Source organism: Peromyscus leucopus, chromosome 1 (assembly GCF_004664715.2).
Source record: "Peromyscus leucopus breed LL Stock chromosome 1, UCI_PerLeu_2.1, whole genome shotgun sequence".
Lineage (NCBI taxonomy): Eukaryota > Metazoa > Chordata > Mammalia > Rodentia > Cricetidae > Peromyscus > Peromyscus leucopus.
In genome coordinates, this window is record NC_051063.1 from 117,312,691 (window position 1) to 117,334,046 (window position 21,356).

At 36.9% G+C, this 21,356-nt stretch overlaps 1 protein-coding gene across 4 annotated transcripts in view; it reads right to left on the reverse strand.

The window, feature by feature from the left end:
- Nox4 (NADPH oxidase 4) overlaps positions 1-21,356 on the reverse strand; it is a 136,380-nt gene that overhangs the window by 59,887 nt on the left and 55,137 nt on the right. For 3 of the 4 annotated variants that reach the window (XM_037197659.1, XM_028856724.2, XM_028856729.2), the window contains 3 exons: positions 20,921-21,085; positions 20,723-20,785; positions 1,032-1,092 (listed from right to left, as the gene is read on the reverse strand). In XM_037197659.1, coding sequence (XP_037053554.1) covers positions 1,032-1,092; positions 20,723-20,785; positions 20,921-21,085 — 289 coding nt within the window. The remainder of the gene's footprint in view (positions 1-1,031; positions 1,093-20,722; positions 20,786-20,920; positions 21,086-21,356) is intronic. The other variant, XM_028856725.2, reaches the window with a different exon arrangement.

Below are 21,356 nucleotides of genomic sequence, written 5' to 3' on the forward strand. Positions count from 1 at the left end.
GAACTTAACTCTCTGAATAGAATGATCTTGCATCTCTCTCAATGTTATAGGTCATTTTAAAAAGGAAGGCAAAATTGCCAATATTGTATGCTCCCAATGGAGGTAATTAAAATAAATATTGAAGCAATTATTTATTTTAATGAGCTACCAGTGATCAAAAATAACTGAGAAAAAACTCAGACACAATAGCTAGCAACAAACTGTTATGAAGCTTTTCCTTACCCTATGAATTAAATTATATTTTTGATCTTTTCCTTTTTTTTTTTTTTTTTACAGTACTTTAAACAAACAAAAGCCACTATTTCCTAAGCAGGCATTTGTCAGCCACTGAGTTGGATCAATATAATATAATACCAAATAACACTGCATTTATCTGTTTTGAACTCAATATAATGCATCTCTCAAGTAATAAATGTACTTATTAAATAGATGTCTAAATTATAACGAAAAGACCTGATACTAAAAGTAACTTCTTTTCTAAAAATGTTATGGAGTTAGAGATATTCAGAATGGTTATTCAAAATTGAGAGTTGTTTGTTCTCAACCCAAAGTGTTTATTTAAAATTTTACATTTCTGTTGTGTGTGTACATGAGTTATGACATGTAGGTAAAGTTCAGAGGGCAACTCGAGGAAGCAGATTCTTTCCTTCTACCAAGTGATTTCTGAGTCTCAAACTTGGGTCCTCAAACTTGACACCAAGCACCTATCAAATGTTGATTATTTTGAGGGTCAAACCCACCATGAATTTTTAAAGTCATAATTTGAAGAAATATATTTTAGCATTTCTACTATGGCCAGTAGGAAACCCCATAAATAATGTATTATTTATAATTACTGATATTCATATTTTTCTGATTCCAGAAATAAATCTTATAAGAAAATAATATAGGTATTAAAACTACATAAGCAAAGAAAGACATACTGCTCAATATATATACAACTTTCCATACATTCATGTATTTATTTTGTTGATACATTTTGCTATGCTCCATTCTTTTCAAGGCATTTAAAGCTTTTAAGTGGTACATACCTGTCCAGTCTCCTACTACTTTAAAGTGGACACCAAATGTTGCTTTGGTTTCAGTAGGACACTGGAAAAAAAAAACACTGGAATCAATTCAGATTAAATTTTTTATTTTAGATCCAAACTTTTATTGTGATAACAAGCCCTCAGATCAACAGATAATGGAAAGAAACAGGATAAAATTTATGACAGAAAAAGCAACACTATCTGATCATTAGGACATCTGAATTTCTCTGAAGACCCATAAATAACATACAAAAAAGAAAATACACAAAAATTAATAGTATATGACATATAAATATTAATTGTGTTAAAATATCTTTTGAGATAAAATGTAGAAGTCACAGGGAAGAATTAAGAACTGAAGAATAATGACCTTTGTGTGTCTTGTTCATAGACATTATATATTTTGCATTGGGACAAATCAAAGAGTGAAAAATTCTAAATAAGGTGTGAATTGTCTATGTCCAATATGATACTGGTCAAAATACATCTAATACATTTCATCTTTTAATTCTTAGGAAAAATTTCTGTATGGCAACTATAGAGCCAACTGAGTTTCAAAATGGAAGTAAAAAGATTACTCTGTGGACTCCTATGAAGATAACCTAAAAATCACCGAGGCAGTCAAAGAGAGAATCCATTTCAGCTGGTGATGAGAAATATTTCCCCAATTTTCCAGATCGTTAATTGCTTATTAAACAATCTCCAAACTTAACATTTGTCAATATTGGATTTTTTTTCCAATCCATTTGGTAGTGTTAAGCAGCCTGAAGTTATCACAAGATGTGGGCTTCAAACTTGGTGAAACTCAGAAAGAAGTATTATCCTAATGACTCTCCAATTGTTTTAGGACTGTTGACTAATGTCCTGTTGCAGAGACTCACATATGAAGGACACATACCTGTTAAATCCCATGAAACTGAAATATAACCTAATGATTACAGATGAAGGTTATCTGCTAGTGACCGCTCAGCTTAAATCAAGTACTGTGCTAACAATTGTATCTATTTACTCTCATAATAACTTTGAAGAGTGTCTCTCATAAATACAGAAACAAAGCAACTAAACTATAAAAGGAGTAGATCTGGGGAGAGGGGAGTTAGGGAGGGAGGAATGGAAGGATGGAAAAAACTGTGGTACAGATGTTATGTTTGAGAGAAGAATAAAAACGCAAAACACAAAAATACAAGACAAAATTGAGACTGGACCCTTAGACTTAGGTTTTAAACATGCCAAAGCAGTATCTTCATTAAAGCAAAGATATGGAAAAGAGGAGATCACATAAAAATCAAAAGAGTGGGTAGTTAAAAGACACACTCTAAAGATTGTGAGAATCTGGGTACAATATGAAGCAAGGGAAAAATAGCAATAGCTGTAAAAAGCACAAGACTGGAGACTGGGTTACTCAACACAACTTCAGGACCTCGGAGCTCACTGTGTCAACGAATCCATGCTGGTCATTTGAGAATCTCTAGGTGTCCCTCTTCCGTGTTAACATATCTACTGGCATCATCCTTGTTTAGTCATGTTTAAGCAGGCATGTTGGTAAGAGTTCATGGTGTAGCTTCTCTGACATTTTTAAGTGACACAATCTTACACCAGTTCCCTGCTTCTCTGGCTCTTACAATTTTCCTACCCCCTCTTCAGCAATGATATCTGATCCTTAGACGCAGAAGCTGTGTTGTAGACAAAGAACTATAGGCAACTAAGGAAGGAATTTTGAGAATGCGAGAAACCCCAGGGAAGAGCATATAATACCAAATAGTCATCCCTGGAAACATACACACAAGTCACATTATATGGACTGAGAAGGTTATCACATTGTAAGGACTGAGCAGATTATATTGATATACTTAGGAAACACATACATGACATGTAGCAACAATTAAAGAAAATGAGACCATGAATTTGAAGAGAACAAGGTTGGAGGTATGTGGAAAGAATTGATGGGTGAAAGGAAAGGGAAGTAAAAATTGATGTAACTATATTATAAAGTTAGACAATTCATTCCCAGTGCCTCCTCAAAAAAAAAGGGGGGGGGAGAAAGAATATTCTGTGGAGGAGTGCAATAAGGGAGATAAGGATATGACACGGAATTTCCAAACTGATACTTTAAAACTGATTTTTCTGGCAGCATCAGTGTTGCTACCAAGAACATGCGATTTCAAATGATTTTAAACACTGAAAATACTATTTAGCCATTATCATACTAAAACGTGCATTTATGAATTTATGCATTTATAACATTTATAACTGTGATTCTGAATTTACTCTATATACATTCTAGTTATGAACAACTCTGATAGAAATCTAGTTTTCATTAGTAAATTTAAAAATAAGATACTGTCCTTATAAATAACTCACCACTTTAACATCATAACACAGAAGACTGCATAATAAAAGATGGAGCTTACATAGAACAAGAGTCGCAATAATGTTACAAGGTACCAGTGTGAGTGTGTGTGTTTGTATGTGTGTGTGACTCTGTGTGTGTGTGTGTGTGTGTGTGTGTGTGACTGTGTGTGTGACTGTGTGTATGCATGTGTGTGAAGTAAGAGAGCAATTGCCCACATGTAGCCTAGATGAGGGTATCTGGTCTGTTTTCTGTCATTTCTCCACTTTATTTTTCTTAGAAAGTGTATTGCCACTGAACTGCAGGTCATCAATTGTCTAGGCCAAGGAAGCACGCAGGGTCTTCCTGTCTCTATTTCCTCCCCATGGCTAGGGCAACAGAATGTCATGCCTTTTACCTCTTGCAAGTGCTAAGGATGAAACTTGCATCTCTACATGTTTGTGCTGCAAGCACTTTACTCACTAAGCCTATTTTCCCAACACCCGAAGCTGGTATTCTGATCATAAGCACACTTGCTATTTCCTCCATTGTAAATTGTGGGGGAACCTACCCCTACATTTTCCCCAGGGTACTCTTGAGGAGAGAGGGATAAGAGATATTAGGTAGAAAGATAGAGGGGAGAGAAACAGAAACAGAAACAGAGAATAGCCTCAGGAGGGCATGGATCAATATCCACCAGCCCGTATATTTTCTTCTAATGGGTATTTTATAGGAATGTCAAGGGGTGGAGCAAGAGACCTCCCCATAGCACAGCCAAGTACAGATCCTTCCAATTACCTGGTAACCACACACATGGTCAAGCAATCCTCTAATGCAGCCCGTTGAGTAAAGAAAGCTCATATCTCACTAGGAAACCTTTATGGGCCTCCACAGTAAATGAGCTCAGGTAATGAAAAGATAATGCAAGCCAAGGAGAGAGTACAGTGAGAGGCAAAAAAATAGTTTGCTCCTGGATCCCGTTTACATCCATATTGCAATAATCTCACAATGAATTATTGCTGTGGATATCAATCTGTTTGCTGTGAATGTGTTGCTCTGATTGGTTAATAAATAAAATGCTGATTGGCCAGTAGCTAGGCAGGAAGTATAGGCAGGACAAGCAGAGAAGAGAATTCTGGGAACAGGAAGGTTGAGTCAGGAGTCGTCAGCCAAACACAGAGGAAGAGAGATGTAAAAGTACTGGTAAGCCATTAGCCACGTGGCAACTTATAGATTAATAGAAATGGATTAATTTAAGATATAAGAACTAGATAGCAAGAAGCCTGCCACAGCCATACAGTTTACAAGTAATATAAGTCTCTGTGTGTTTATTTGGGTCTGAGCAGCTGCAGGCCCAGGCAGGACTGGAGAAAACTCCAGCTTCAAATTATAAACGAATATACATATCATCCAAATATTCATATTTGTCTTCTCTTCTTTCATTGAAGACACTATAGAAGGTATTTACATATGATGCTTAATATTAGGGTTCAGAGGACACTATAAACCTATTTCTCTCAGATGCTGGCACTTTCAGATATAGATTTGGTCTTGAACTGATAAAATGTGGTAGAAGTTCTATCAAATTTTTATGAATAATGTCTTACAGGTCACTCAAATCCCTTCAAGTTCAAATAAAAAAAAACAGAGGTCAACCCAACTTACACCTGAGCATATTGTCCATATTTGAAAGAATAATGTATAGAACAGCTACATGTATAGTATGACAAAATTAATGAAGATCATTTAGTTATATTCCACTATCTTTTCATAAATAACATGCAGAGTCATTAATATTGCCTGAAGAGGTATGCTCATTTTTAAATGACTTCTCATGGATTTATAAAATCATTTTTTTTAAGTCTCAAGGGGAAGAAATAATGAAGAACTGACAAGGATACTTTTCCTAGAAAACTAATAAAGCAATATGCATAATAAAATTTCCATTACAATGTTTCAGAAAATTATTTGCAGTGAGATTCATAATAAAATAAAATGCTCACATTAATTATTGACATATATAAAATGTTCAGGAAGATTATATATACCAAGTGATTAATAATATAAAATCTTTGGTAGTAAAATTTAAAAGAGACAGTGAGATTACTGAGTAACTTCACAAACATCTTTAAAAAATGTATTAAATACTTCTACTATAATGAAAATTTCAAAATAATTCAAGAGTTTAAGTAAAAGTTTAAGTGTAAGGATTGCATCACAAAGTCCTCCTAGATACAAAGATGGAAGCTTGGCTCATGTTGATCTTAACATAAATAGCAAATATGTATCACCTAAGATTAATAATAAGAGAAGAAAAAAGTGCTAGAATTGTCAATTTGGGCTTCAGTAACAGGTCTGCACCCTTACTTCTATAAACTGGAGGCAACAGATCTTTTCTTTCTATTTGTTTGATAAGGCATTAGACTTTTAACATGAACAATTTGCAGTGGCTCAAAAATATATCTATTTTAGAAACATAATATAAAATAATGTCTCTATGCATGTATTTATTAAACATAAAAAGTTTAAGAGATAATACTTTTGTTTTTAAATAAAAAAATCTTGAAATAAAAAAATGATTAAAATTTATATCTCAATTTTATATGTAAAGTTTTGGTGTAACCAAATCTGGTAAATCAGACAAAATGATCACAAATCACAAATGATCACAAAGATGTTCTTTAATCATTTTTGTAATCTGTTTCTGTGACTAATTTTGATTGTCTAGCTCTATTCTCCCATTTTGTTTACTCTCTGCTAGATATTTCATTCTAAATTGAATTTAGCTGAAATTGCTATTACCTTACTTTGTAAATGATATTTTTTCAATTCTCATATATCTGGACATGGAACCAAATTATTTACAGAGTAAGGCCCTAACATCATAGCAATATCACATATTTGTCCTGGTTGCCAGATTCAATCAGTTTTAAGTCCTCTGAAATATGTTTCCAAAAGAAAATATCTGATCACAGCAATCTCATATTGATCTTTTTTTTTTTTTTTTTGCTATATGGAAAAGCACTAGTATTGATCAAAGTCTTGATTCCCATCTGGTGATTCTACTGGGATAATTGGATAAAGAAGGCAGTAACTTTATCAACTGCTTAGTCCACTGATGAGTCCATGGCTGGATAAGTTATGATTAGACAGGACAAGTTAGAGAAATTAGAGAACTCGAGACCTAATGCTGAAGGGTATGCTCTGTCCTGTCCCCAGAGGTTCCTCTCAGACTTTCTCGGCTTACTGTCCACTGGAAAGTGAATATTCTGCACTTCCATGTCATATTATACAATGTTGCCCCACCACAAACAAGTTGACTAACCATAGGCTGAAAGCTCTGTATTGGCAAGCCCCAATAATCCTTTCCCTTAAGTTGTGTTCTTTGCTATTCTGTGATGAAAAGCTGACTAAATACTATCCAAATTCTATCTTACCGTTAAGGCAAAAAAAAAAAAAAAACCAGTTGTTCCCTCTATTTCCATATCTATATTGTGTGATTCAGTTTCACCCATTTTCATTCAACAAAACCAACTGTGAACATCTAAAGCATTTTCTTGCCCCCCCATCTACTCACAGTCTGCTCATTTATAATAACTTATTTTCCATTGTGCTGCTGACTCCTGGAAACTCTTTGAGACTTATCTAAACACTATCAATTCATTAGAACAGCCTGAATTTCTTTATCAATAATATTCTTCACTTCTCTGAACCTAAAAGTACTTGAACAGTTTTTGTGTTCTCTTGTGACAGTGTGGGTTATTTTGTATACCATGTCCACGTGAATAAGTTGAAAAAATGTCTAGAAATCAAAAACCAGTTCAAAATCATTGTTCTATGTTCTAAAATCTATAGCATAGTATACATACAAGATGTAAGGTGGAAATGAACATTAGTTGAATATAGTTGAATATTACTTGAATAAAATATTAGAGAATGAACCTGAGAGAAAGTATAGATTTCAAAATCATGTCATTCTTCCATGATTTACTCATATTATAAGCACAAACTGATTGGTGTTCCAACATATTTAAGATACTGTGATAGGAGCTCACATAATTTCACATGAGAGGAGACAATGAGTCAAGAGCACAGGGCCTCTCACATTAATGCAGCATGATGATGCTAAACATTTTCATAAATATAAAATGTTACTGTTTACTTGAAAAAAAACAGAATAAAATTAAGTGTGTTTTTTATTTGGAAAAGTTATAGTTACTATTAAATATAAAATTCCAAGAAAAATATGTAAGTAGAATTTTTGTTTACATAGGATGAAAGTATAGTATTACTTATGTTATGTTACTTACAGTAGAAAACGGAGGCTGGAGAGATGGCCCAGTGGTTAAATATCCTTGCTGCTCATTCATAGGACCTAGGTTCAGTTCCTAGCACCTACATGATGGCTCACAGCCATCCATAACTGTAGATTCAGGGGATCTAATGCCTCCTTGTGATCTTCAAGGGCACCAGGCACTCAAGTAGTGCACAAACATACATGGAGGCACAGCATTCATACACATAAAATAAAATAAAAATCTTAACAAGTGAAAAAGGAAAACAGTATTAAAATGACCAGCTTAAGGTTGCAAACATACAAACTATAATTCTGAAAATAAAACAAGGGATATACACAACTGGAATGTATCTGACACATTTTTGAAAGGCAGAATGTGGTGAGATGGTAGTTTGGGAAATGAGTGAGAACATATATGAAACTAAAATTTCCCTGTATAGAAAACAGCAGCACCATGAGAATCAAGTCCATCTTTCATCAAAACACTGGTGATTCTGGCCCACAACTTCTGCAGCTTTACCAGAAGTCAGGCTGATCCTGGGGACTCCAGGTAAGACACCCTATACAGTCCACTAACAAGCTAACATTCCCTAAAGCTTGCCCAACAACCCCAGACTACACCCGTTCCCCTGAGCTCCATATTCTAGTCCACAACTTCAGGCAGAACACTTCTGTATTAATGGAGGCCATGCCTGATCCAGGGACTCAAGTTAAGACACAGCCCATTGCCCACTAACACTCCTTAAAGCCTACCCAACATCCCCCAACAGCACCAGCTCCCCTGGATTCCAAATCCCAGCCCACAACTTCGGCAGAAAACTTCTGCTATACTGGAGGCCACGCCATTCTAGGAATTCCAGAGATCAAGCAGGTACCTGGAACCCTAGAGACCACACAGGTACTTGGAAACACAAAGGCAACTTTAGCATCCAAAACCCCAGAAGTCATGTATGGGGGAACACTGAGGGTGGGGAGGAACAGCAGAGAGAAATCCTACTGGAACTGAAGACTCCCTAGTAAACACAACCGCTAGCCACTTTGGCCAGAAGACAGGAAAAGAAACAAAAACCAAGGAACAAAACACCCAACCAGCAAAGACAAACCAAGGAATGCATAGACCTACATTCATCCCAAACCAAAATGCCTAAATGCCAACATAAGAAGACAATTAACAACATAACAACAGTAAGAGAAATATAGAACCACCAGAGCCCAGCTATCAAACAAGAACAACAACCCAACACAGCTGAAGGATGATAGAGTTCCTTAAATAGGAAAATTTTGAAAACCCTCTAAGAAATTCAGAAAAAGAGAAAAAAATGGAGGAAATCAATAAATCCCTTAAAGAATGCCAAGAAATCCAAGAAAAAGCAAACAAACGAGTGAAGGAAACTGTTTAAGACCTGAAAATGGAAATAGAAGCAATAAAGAAAACACAAAAGAAAGAAAATTCTGGAAATGGAAAATCTGAGTAAGTGAACAGGAACTATAGATGCAAGCATCACCAAAGATGGAAGAGAGAAACTCAGGCATTGAAGATACAGTAGAAGAAATAGATTCATCAATCAAAGAAAATGTTAAATATAAAAAAAAAAATTCCTTACCATGATAAATGAAGACCCCATGGGAATAGGAAGAAGCAGAGTGCTAGAGAGGTCCCCAAAAAATCCACAAAGATATCTCTATTATAGACTACTGGCAATGGTCAAGAGAGTGCCTGAGCTGACCCTACTCTGGTGATAGGATGGTCGAACACCCTAACTGTTGTGATAGAACTCTCAACCAGTGACTGATGGAAGCAGATGCAGAGATCCACGGCCAAGCCCCAGGTGGAGCTCCAGGAGTCCAATCAGCAAGAGAGAGGAGGGATTATATGTGCAAGAGATATCGAGACCATGATTGGAAAAAGCACAGGAACAAATAGCCAAACTAGCGGAAACATATGAACTGTGAAACAATAGCTGAGGAGCCCCCATGGAAGTGGACTAGCCCCTCTGGATAAGTGAGACAGTTGAACTGTTTAGGATGCCAGTGGAACTGAGACCTGGCCCAGGCAATGGAACTGAGACCTGTCCTTGGTGCATGAGCTGGCTTTTTGGAACCTAGGGCCTATGCTGAGACACTTTGCTCAGCCTTGGTGTAGGGAGGAGGGGACTGGACCTGCTTCTGCTGAATCTACCAGGCTGGGCTGACTCCCCAGGGAAGACTGTGCCTTGGAGGAGGTGGGAATGGGGAGTGAATTGGGGGGAGAACCTGAGGGGTGGGAGGAGGGAGGACGGGGAATCCATGGCTGATATGTAAAATTAAAATAATTATAAAATAAAAATATTTTAAAAAATTCTCACACAAAACATTAGGTAAATCTGGGATAGTATGAAAGAGCGAACATAAGCATAATAGGAATAAAAGAATGAGAAGAATTCTAGTCCAAAAGCTAAGAAATATTCAACAAGACCACAGAAGAAAGTTTTCCTAACCTAAAGAACAACATGCCTATAAAAGTACAAGAAGCTTACAGAACACCAAATAGTTTGGGCCAGAAGGAAAGTTACTGCATCACATAATTCACATAATAATCAAAACATTAAACATACAGAAGAAAGAAAGAATATTAAATGCTTTAAAGGAAAAAGGCCAAGTAACAAATAAAGTCAGAATCACACTTGACTTGTCAATGGAGAGTTGAAAGGACAGAAGGGCATGGACAAATGTCTTGCAGACCCTAAGGGACCGTGGATATCATCCCAGACTACTATAGCAAGCAAAATGTCCAATCACCATAGATGGATAAAACAAGATATCTTACGACAAATTCAAAATTAAACAATATCTATCCATAAAAACAGAAGGTAAGGTAATAAGACCTTCACAATAGCCACAAGTAATATAAAATATCTTGGTGTAACTCTAACCAAGCAAGTTATGACTTGTATGGCAAGAACTTCAAGTCTTTGAAGAAAGAAAGTGAAGAAGATATAAGAAGATGGAAAGATCTCCCATCTTTATGGACTGGTAGGATTAAATAGTAAAAATGACCATCTTACCAAAAGCAATCTACAGATTCAAACAATTCCCATCAAAATTCTAGCACAGTTCTTTACAGAATTTGAAAGAACAATACTCAACTTCATGTGGAAAAACAAAATACAGGATAGCTAAAACAATCCCATAAAATAAAAGAACTGCTGGAGGCATCACCATCTCTGATTTCAAGCTGTACTACAGAGCTATAGTAATAGAAACTGCAGGGCATTGGCATAAAAATAGACAAGTGGATCAATGGAACTGAATTGATGACTCAGACATAAATTCATATACCTTGGACACATGATTTTTTTTTATAAAGAAGCCAGTAATATACAATGAAAAAAAAAATAAAGCATCTTCAACAAATGGTGCTCATCCTACTGGATGTCAGCATATAGAAGAATGCAAACAGATTCATATCTATCACCCTGAACAAAACTCAAGTACAAGTGGATCAAAGACCTCAATATAAAACTAGATACACTGAACTTGACAGAAGAGAAAGTGAGAAATAGCCTTAAATGTGTTTGGCACAGGACAACTTACTGAACACAACACCAATCATGCGACACTAAGATCAAAAATTAGTAAATGAAACTTCATGAAATTGAAAAGCTTCTGTAAGGCAAAGGACATTATCAATAAGACAAAAAGCAAAAACAAACAAACAACAGCAGCCTACAGAATGGGAAAAGATCTCTACCAAACACACATCTGACAGAGGGTTGATCTCCAAAATATATAAAGAACTCAATAAAATAGACATCACAAAACCAAATAATCCAAATTTAAAAAATATGGTGCATATCCAAACAGAGAATGCTCAAAAGAGGAACCTCAAATGCTGAGAAAGCACTTAAATGTTCAACATCCTTAGCCATCAGGAAATGAAATCAAAATGACTCTGAGATTCCATCCTACACTTGTCAAAATGGCTAAGATCAAAAGCACAAGTGACAGCTCATGCTGCAGAGGAAATGGAACAAGGACAGTACAAACTTGTACAGCCACTTTGGAAATCAATACAGTGGTTCCTCAGAAAATTGGGAATTGACCTACCTCAACACCAAGCTATATCACTCCTGGGCATATATCCAAGGATAGTCTACCATACCACAAAGACACTTGCTCAACTATGTTCATAGCATCTTTATTTTTAATAGCCAGAAAATGAAAACAGACTAGATGTCCTTCAACAAAAGAATGGATAAAGAGAATGTATTACATTTATACAATGGAGTATAACTCATCTGTTAAAAAAATAATAATAACATCAGTAAACTTGCTGGCAAATGATGGGATGAAAAACGATCACCCTGAGTGAAGTAACTCAGACCCAGGAAGACAAACATTTAAGCACTCACTTATTAGTGGATATTAGCCATAAAGTATAGGATAAGCATGCTACAACCCACAGACCCACAGAAGCTAAGAAGAAAGGTGGGGGAGGAGGCACATGAATCTCACTGTGAATTAGAAATAGAACAGACATCACAGGTGGAATGGGTCTGGATGGGGGGTGGGCATGAGAACTGGAGGGATCAGGTAGGGGGAGGATGGAGAGAGAGAGTACTGGGAGGGACAACTGGAATCAGGGGCATCTCTGGGATGAGTTTGAACTATAGTACAATGAAAACACACAGGTACCTATGAGGGTGACCATACCTAAGACTCCTAGTAATGGGAAATATGGAACCTAAACTGGCCATCTCCTGTAATCAGTCAAGACTTCAAGTGGAGGGATTGGAACCCCAACCCAGACACATAACCTTTGACCTACAATTTGCCCTGATCACAAGATATGCTAGGGTAAAGGTAGCACAGAAATTATGGGAATGGCCAAACAGTGTCTGGTCCACCTTGAGACCCATACCATGAGAGGTAGTCCACCCCGATACTGCCTGGCTGGCTGATATACATGGGAGTCCTGCACTTTTCTGAAGAGTAAAGAGGAATGGACGGGCTGGGGAGAGCAGAGGTTGGGGGATGGAAGGACAGCGAGGAGAGGAAGAGAGGGAGGGAGGGAGGGAGGGAGGGGAAAATGTGATTGGGCTAGGAAAAAATAATTAACAACAACAACAAAACAAAAAAAAAAACACTGGAGAATCTCAGCTCTCAGAGGCAGGAAGGAAGAGCTTGAGTTCAAAAATCTTTTTTTTTTTTTTTTTTTTTTTTTTTGGTTTTTCGAGACAGGGTGTTCTTACTTACATTTATATATGAGCTTATCTCTATCAAGATTTACTGCACCCAGAGGAAAAAAATCAGACAAGTATCATTCCACAAACCCTAAGGCAAGCAGAGGCAAACACACAGGGCTCTGTGTGATATTTTATTTGTATTAAAATGTTGTTTGTATGTTAATAAATAAAGTTGCCCAGGGGTCAGAGCTATTAGCAAGCCATAGGAAAGCTGGGCAGTGGTGGCATATGCTTGTAATCCCAGCACTTGGTAGGCAGAGCTAGGTAAGTCTCTGTGTGTTCAGGGATACAGCCAGCATTGGATACACACACCTTTAATCTCAATGCCAACCATAGAAGACCTGGAGGTCTATACAGACAGGCAGGGTCGAGGCAGTCATGTGGTTGGGTTTACAACCAATGAGAAGGCAGAACAGAAAGTCTATATAAAGACTTTAACACAGGAAGTAGCTCTCGTTTGGAGAGGTAGGACCAAAGCAGGAGGAAGGGTAAGGTTTTAGTTTTTAGCTCTGATATCTTGGCTTTCTTCTTTGCACTGGTTCTATGTTTCTATGTTTCTTATTTAATAAGATGGTTGGTTACATCTACACTCTGGGTCGGGTACTAGTGGTCTATTGAGAGCAAAGAGTAAGCTGCCATTCACATATTGAATAAATAATGCAAGCATACTGCATGTGATGTCCAAATATCATGATTGAAAATGAGTTTTATAAATTCCCATCATAACCTGGACTGGGTTGTCTATCTTAGTTAACAGAATTTTAATTGTTTAGGCAGAAACTTAGGTACGAAGCTTGAAATCTTCACATTTTTAATCCATTCTCTGGGAAAAAAACACGTCATGATCATATAAACCTCAAAATGGATTCAGAAGCTGATCCCTCTCACCATCTCTAATGTCACTACTATGGTCAAAGCCATCATCAGACCTCCACCAGACGACTGGAACAGACTGCTAACTCCTCTTCCTGTTTCTGCTCTTGCTCCTTTGCCTACTCTTAATGTAGCAAGTAGAATCTGCTCAAAAGGAAGCCATAGAGCCAAGGGAGGCCTGCCCCTTTCTGAACAGAAACAGGGGAGTCAGTGGGGGAGGGGACGGAGGAGAGGTGGGGATGGGAGGAGAGGAGGGAGGAGAACTGCATTCAGGATGTAAAATAAATGAATAAATTTAATTAATAATAAAAAAGTAAGCCATAGCATATCATTTCTCAATTTTGACTCTCCAGTGGATGCTTTATCAGTCAATGTAAAGGGCAATGCCTTAAATGTCTGGGAAACACTTAGTGATGTGAACGGAATGTCAGAGCTGGAAACGCAGATGGGTCGCCAGAGAACTATGTGCATGGAAAAGTAATAGGGGTTCTGGGAATTGACAACCGAGCATCTTGATATTTAGAGCTCCTGGGAATAACAAATGGAATAAAAGAAACAGGACTGAATCAAAGCAGTCAGAGAATGAGAAACTGATGTCCTGGAAACAAAATAAAAAATATCAAAAGTGTTTCAATAAAATAATCAGCATCATGCAAAGGTGCTGAGCTCTGGAGAACTAAGCGCTGGAAAATGGCCATGGTATTTAGCAGTAAGAGGGCATTGTGCATCTTGGAATTATCTTCAGGGAGTGCTGCTGTGGCGAACTCGGAGGGTAAGCAACAGAGAGAGGGGAAAATCTGATGAGCTGAGACATGGAGCCCAGAGCCAAGAACAGAGTATCCTCATCCTTTTCTCCTTGATACCAGGTGAAAGAAGTATCAAAAACTATGGATTGAGTTGAGCAGTGGTGGCACACAACTTTAATCCCAGCACTGGGGAGGCAGAAGCCGGAGGATCTCTGTGAGTTTGAGGCTAGCCTGGTCTACAGAAAGAGTTCTAGAACAGCCAAGACTACACAGAGAAACCCTGTCTCAAAATACAAAAACAACAACAACAAAACTATTGACTGAATAAATCAAATTAATATTAACCAGTCCATTTGTTCTGAACATGGGTCATTATTTAAATCACATTTATCACAGAGGCTATTGTTAGCCTCTGAGGAAACATTTCTTTCTTTTCTCCTGGAAGACAGCCAAAGGACAGGAGTTAGGTGATGTTTAATTCTCAAAAAACTCAAACATTTTGTTGGGTTCCTTGGATACCAATCACCGTCTGTGGTTTTCACCACTGTGCCTAGAATACATAATGACATATCACTCCTGGCAATCTACCTTCTCCTCCATCTCAGTTTCTAAAGCAAGGGATCTGTGAAACACAAAAGTAAGGCAAAATTTAAGAGCTAAGTAGATGAGATTAAGATCAACAATCAAAGTACCTGACATAGAATTACTAATTACATTCATCACACAAAATTTAATAATGGACAACTAAAAATTTTGTCTTATTTTCTTAAAATAAAAACTTCCAAAAGTAACTGTTTGAGAGATGAAAAACATGAAACATAAAAATGATGGGAGAGTAGGCATGCTATGTGAAAAGCACAGACAGAAACAGGAACACTGCAAGATTCTGACTCATGGAAACAAATGTGAAATCAGGTTATTCAAGCTTAAAAAATAACGACTCATACAACTTAAATTACAGATGCCAGAAAAGCATGTTGCTTTATGAATAAAAATAAAACTGAAAGGACATGGAGGTATTCATATAGGCTTTAATGAGTTGATAATGAAAAGGAAGATGTGCATTATTTCTAAAATTGAGAATTCATAAAAAGAATCAAGGGATTTTAGCATCTACCTAAGCTAAAAATAAAGAGACATTACATTTTGTAGTATGTATGACACCTCATGTTTTCACAGGTCTTGGCTTTTGAAAACTCATCTCTGATTTTTTTTTAATTAGAAAACAAAAGCAACCACAATATGAGTTTTGGCAAAAAAAAAATTAAACATTTGATCATTACAGAATACAGCTGGGAAACACTTGCTAAGATTCACTGGGTAGCTCAGAAACAAAGTGTAAAATTCTATATAGGTATTAAGTCAATGAAAGTCTAAATAGGAAAAAAATCATGAAACTTGATTTCTGGTTATAGCTTTTGTTATCAATTACATTCTATAATGACTATATATATAGGATTTATATGTTTAATTTCAGATTCTAAAGAGGGAATTCCTTTGCCAAAGAATATTGTTTGATTGTTTGGAGATGAACTTTGTGACTAATATGTTCTTCTGCCCAGATCATCCACCTTCCTTTCACCATTCCCAACTTTCACTGAGAGCACTCAGTGACTCTCTCAGCCATGGAGATGGCTTCCTATTGGCACTTTTCCTAGAAACTGATATTCACTCAAAAAGTTTCTGCCTCATTCATGTCCTGGAGGGATCTCAAATTCAGGGACAGGTCAACTAGGAGATAACAAGTTCTGGTCCCCTGACTTCCAGACAGGACAACTATGAAATAACACTTCATCTGTAGAGCTCTAGTTAGCCATTTTGAGATCCCTTCTGTTACTCTACCACAAGGTTCAAGTGCTGGCTGCCTTCTTATCCATCAAGCCTTCCTGGAGGCTGTCCTGAGCACAATTCCCAGCAAACTAAACCCATGCACTATCTCTCTTGGCTTAGTTTTAGAAGTCTTACTATTTTTTCTTTTAAATTTATCTAATATTCTTTACAAATGTTTTCATTACTGTTCTATTTTATTTTTATCTTTTTCTTTGTCCTCCTTTCCTTAATATTCTCCCCAATATTCTGCTATTTCCTTTATTTTACTTAATCTTGTTCCCCCTGCATTTCCTTCTATCCCAGCCCCTTCTGTGACCCCCACATTCACACTTAAGTCTTTGATAGCATTTCACAGCAAGCTGTATGCTATGTTTGCTGTTCTTTTCCCCTTATGGTTAATGGTGGTGGATGAGGGAGGTTGAATTAATTTTAAGTATGATTCAACATATTGTTGGATTTTTTTGTTGTGGTCCCAGTCTTTTCTTCTTTCTTCTCTGAGTGGTTCTGGGAACGGAAACTCCAGAGTAAGTTGCTTTGCTGGGGCAATGGATCTTATTTAAGAGTACCTGATGTTTTGGCAGAGGACCAGTGTTCAGTTCCCAACACCAATGTTAGATGGCTCAAAATCACTTATAACTTCAGGTTCAGTGGATCTGACACCTCTGGTCTCTTCAGGCATGTCTACAGATACATTTGTCCCCACACAGTGGACACAGACACAGACACAGACACACACACACACACACACACACACACACACACACACTCCTATCAGGTTGCCAGATCAAGCTTTAATAGGAGAGGAAGTGCCTAGTCTCACTGCAGCTTGATATGCCATGGCTGGTTGGTATCCGGGGGAGGCCTATCCTTTTCTGAAGGGAAATTGAGGAGAAGTGGATATGGGTGGGTGGGTGGTGGAAAGGACTGGGAGGACAGAAGGGAGAGGAAATAACAGTCAGGATGTTAAAAGAAAAAACAAAGCTTCAAAAATACGTTTTTGCTTTAATTAGTAAGAACAACCCAGTAACCACAGATATATCTCACACATAAGTGAGCTAATCTAAATTTTTTTTTTCAGATGCAGCTCACTCAAGGTCATGTGCAAGCTAAACGCCCCTTGGGTTTTGCACCCTATTTGTGTGTGTGTGTGTGTGTGTGTGTGTGTGTGTGTGTGTGTGTGTGTGTTTCTCATTTTGGCTTGAGCAAGGAGCCTTGGAGAAGTGAGATGTTTGCTCTAGAAGCCTCCATTCTTTGTGTGCCTGGTGAAAACTCCCGTCGTGCTATTTTCGTGAAAAAATAAAAGTTATTAATTGAAAGTACAAGTTCTAAAAGGTGAGGTGCCTTCTATGATTTTGTTGAAGTGGGTCGATGTTGTGCTATTTTCTCCATTTAGAACATGCTGGAAAATATTTTTGGGGAAAGATATTCCTATCTCTATAGTTGGCATTGAACAAATGCCTTCCTTTCTCATATTCCATGTTCTCTGTTTAATACTATGTTGGTACAATTTTTAAAATAAACTCTTAAACACAAAGAAAGAATTTCTGAAGGAAATTTCTGATGACTGTAACAACAGGCTTGATCTCCTCAGCCATCTAAAGTTATCTGTGCTGTTCCTCCCTTTTCAATTTCTACCTTACTTCTGAAACAGCTTCCTGTTTAATGGATGAATGTAAGCTGAGAAATGAACATGTGCCTTAAAACTGTCAGAAGCAAACATGGTTTAGGTGCAATTTTATAGACAAGTATTCATTAATCAGATATATTTCTAGAACAAAACACACTTGACCCCAGAGCACTGAGGGGTGTGACATAGCACCCTGGTTACTGATAAGAATTCCAGAAGTCCAGCTTTATGTTCCTGTGGGCATCCGAGTTTTCACTGTTCCTCCTGACAAATGTTTCCCCTTTCACACAAGTCAAAGACCATACAGTAGCAGATGAAAGAGTATTCAGAATAACTCCCATCCCTCCAGAAAAAGTAATTATAAATCCATTTCTGAGCTCAGCCTGACAGACCTAAACATCACATGTTATCTCACTAGATGACAAACCACTTTTCTTTGATGATTATGAAACAAGTTTGATCCATATAGACAGAATACAAAATTTGAAGTAAATAAAGCAAAAACATCATTTTTTTTTTCCTTTAAAAAAATAACCCTTTGGAATCTATGGCCCCTGGTTTTCTTGTAATAATTTGACACATGCTTTTTGTTTCTTTTATTCTTTAAGTATAAATCCCTTGTCTCAATTAGCTGTTAATAAGCTATCAAATAAACTCAAACTGAAAATGAAAGTCACAAGGATATTATGCACAGGCCTAATACTTTCTGTACACCCACCACTATTCTTTATGCTGTATTCACAAGTCACTAAACGCCTACAAATCTATTATTTGGAACTGAATTAGTCATAATAGAATATTGAGAGCCACATATTCCAAAAGGTAAAATAACACACCTATGGGTTGTGGATTTTCAATCTAATTCATGTAATCTAAGAGTCACTTCCAAAACCCCAACCCCAAGCATACACAATTGATATCTTTTTTTCTTTCTTCTTCCCTAATATGTTCAAATTCACTTTTTTGTATACATTTAATATGTGGTCTTTATTCTTATCTTTATCATAAACATGAATAAAAACTAATCAGTCATTAAAGAAAATATTAAGTAAACCGTGTTTTCTAAAATCACATAGGCACTGAAAACAATGAGGCACATACAAACTTAGGAGTAAAATGAGAAATTATCCATGGTATAGTGTTTGGTGAGATGAACTAGTGTAGCAGGATATTATTTTAAGGTGTGTTACTTTTGTTTATGTTGCATTAATTCTGTGAAGCTGTGTTACTTTGCCTGTCTAAAACACCTGATGGTCTAATGAAGAGCTGAATGGCCAATAGTGAGGCAGGAGAGAGAAGTAGGCAGGGTTGGCAGGCAGAGAGGATAAATAGAAAGAGAAATCTGGGTGGAGAAAAAACGAGGTAGCCAGAGAAGCAGAAGGGCCAAGGGGCCAGCCACCCAGTTACATAGGAAGCCACAGAGTAAGAGTAAGATTACGGAAGTAAGAGAATGGGAAAAGCCCCAAGGCAAAAGAAAAATGGGCTAAATTAGCCTGGCGGTGGTGGTTCACACCTTTAATCCCAGCACTTGGGAGGCAGAGGCAGAAGGGTTTCTGAGTTCTAGGACAGCCTGGTCTACAGAGGGAGTTCCAGGAAAGGCTCCAAAGCTACACAGAGAAACCCTGCCTTGAAAAAAAAAAAAAACACACAAAAAAATGAGCTATGTTAAGAAAAGCTGGCTAGTAACAAGACAAACTAAGGCTGAGCATTCATAATTAAGAATAAGCCTCCCTGTGTGATTCATTTGGGAGCTGGGTGGTAGGCCCCCCAAGGAGCAAAAACAAACACCAACAAGGTAGTGACAGCATTTGCATATGCTGAAGAAAATGACAAAATATCCGCAATTATCAATGTCAAATAATGAGAAAAATGATTTAAAAACAAAAAATTAGAAATCCTATTTTATCTTATATTTGTAAATTATGTAAAATTCAAATTCTGTAAGCTGATGAAGGCTTATACTCCTCGTGCTCTGGGAGCAGAGTGAGATCATGAGCATGAGCGCCGCCTATACTACACAGTGAGATGACCAACTGGATATCAGCAGATTAAGTAAACTAACAATGATGCAGAAAAAAAGGTATATTGGTTATTTCTCTCATTTGTGGATCCTGGATTTTACAAAGAACAAAAAAAAAATCATCTATATATGGCATGAAAGATTTTAAGAAAGAGGGTTTAGGAGCGAGTAGGGCAGGCCACTGTAGATGCACATGGTCAAATTGCGTGATACATTGAAATGAAATGCATACTTTTTGGCTTTTAAAGCACTCTGACAGCTGTTAATATCTCCAAGCCCATAACTCATACATGGAAAAGTGAAACTAAGAAATTTCTGTGCTTTAAATCAATAAGCCTTCACAAATTTTAAATAAGATTAATATATACTGAATAGTAAGGAATCAGAAAATAATGGACACAGAACAAATAGTCACAAAGTTTCTGAACAGAAAACTACAGTTCTTTAAAAAAAAATGACAGCCTGCCAAGACATGAAGGGAACTATGATCCTCCAATAATATTTAGAATGAAGTAAAACCCATACACACACAAATACACACATGTGATGCACATAAATACCCACACATATATACACACCAATACTCAGATATGTGTACATGTATAGACACACATACATGTGTACACAGACAGGTATGCACACACAGAGATACACAAATACTTATGTCCATGTGTACACATACGCACACACGCAAAGATGTTCTATAAACTAAAATTTTTAAAATTCAAGAAATATATGTCTTACCATTGTGAGAGTAAATGGGTGGTTTTCTAATGCTGATACACTGGGACAATGTAGAATAACATACTAAAAAAGCAACAAACAGATAATGTTTTAAATGATCAAAAGAGAAGTACAACTATTTCAATCAATCTGTCTACTAATTTTCAAAAGTTACCTAATGATAAAGGATATGTGCATAGCCGCTAACCACCGGCTCACCTGGCCAGGTCTTGCTTTAAAGTTTTCTTTGACCATTCGGAGTTCCATGACATCTGAGGGATGATTGATTACTGAGATGATGGTAACAGGTTTGTTGCTCCTGATGCATCGGTAAAGTCTCTCAGCACAGTACAAGCACAAAGGTCCAGAAATCCAAATCCAGGTCTAAGGGAAATTTTTCATAAGCATGCTTCAAGAAATGCACGACTGTATAAACAACTGAGCAATGATATTTCAATTTGAATTGTAAACAATAAGATATTGGTAAGAATCAGTAAAATGTAGCTGATGCTCTCAGCAATCCATTCAAACAAAAGACAAGTTAAAGCATCATATTTATCTGAGTATTATTTAGAAAAATAAAACGAGTCCAATGTTTAGCAAAAAAAAATTACTGCCCTAGATATTCAATGACCATAACATAGGTATAGGGATA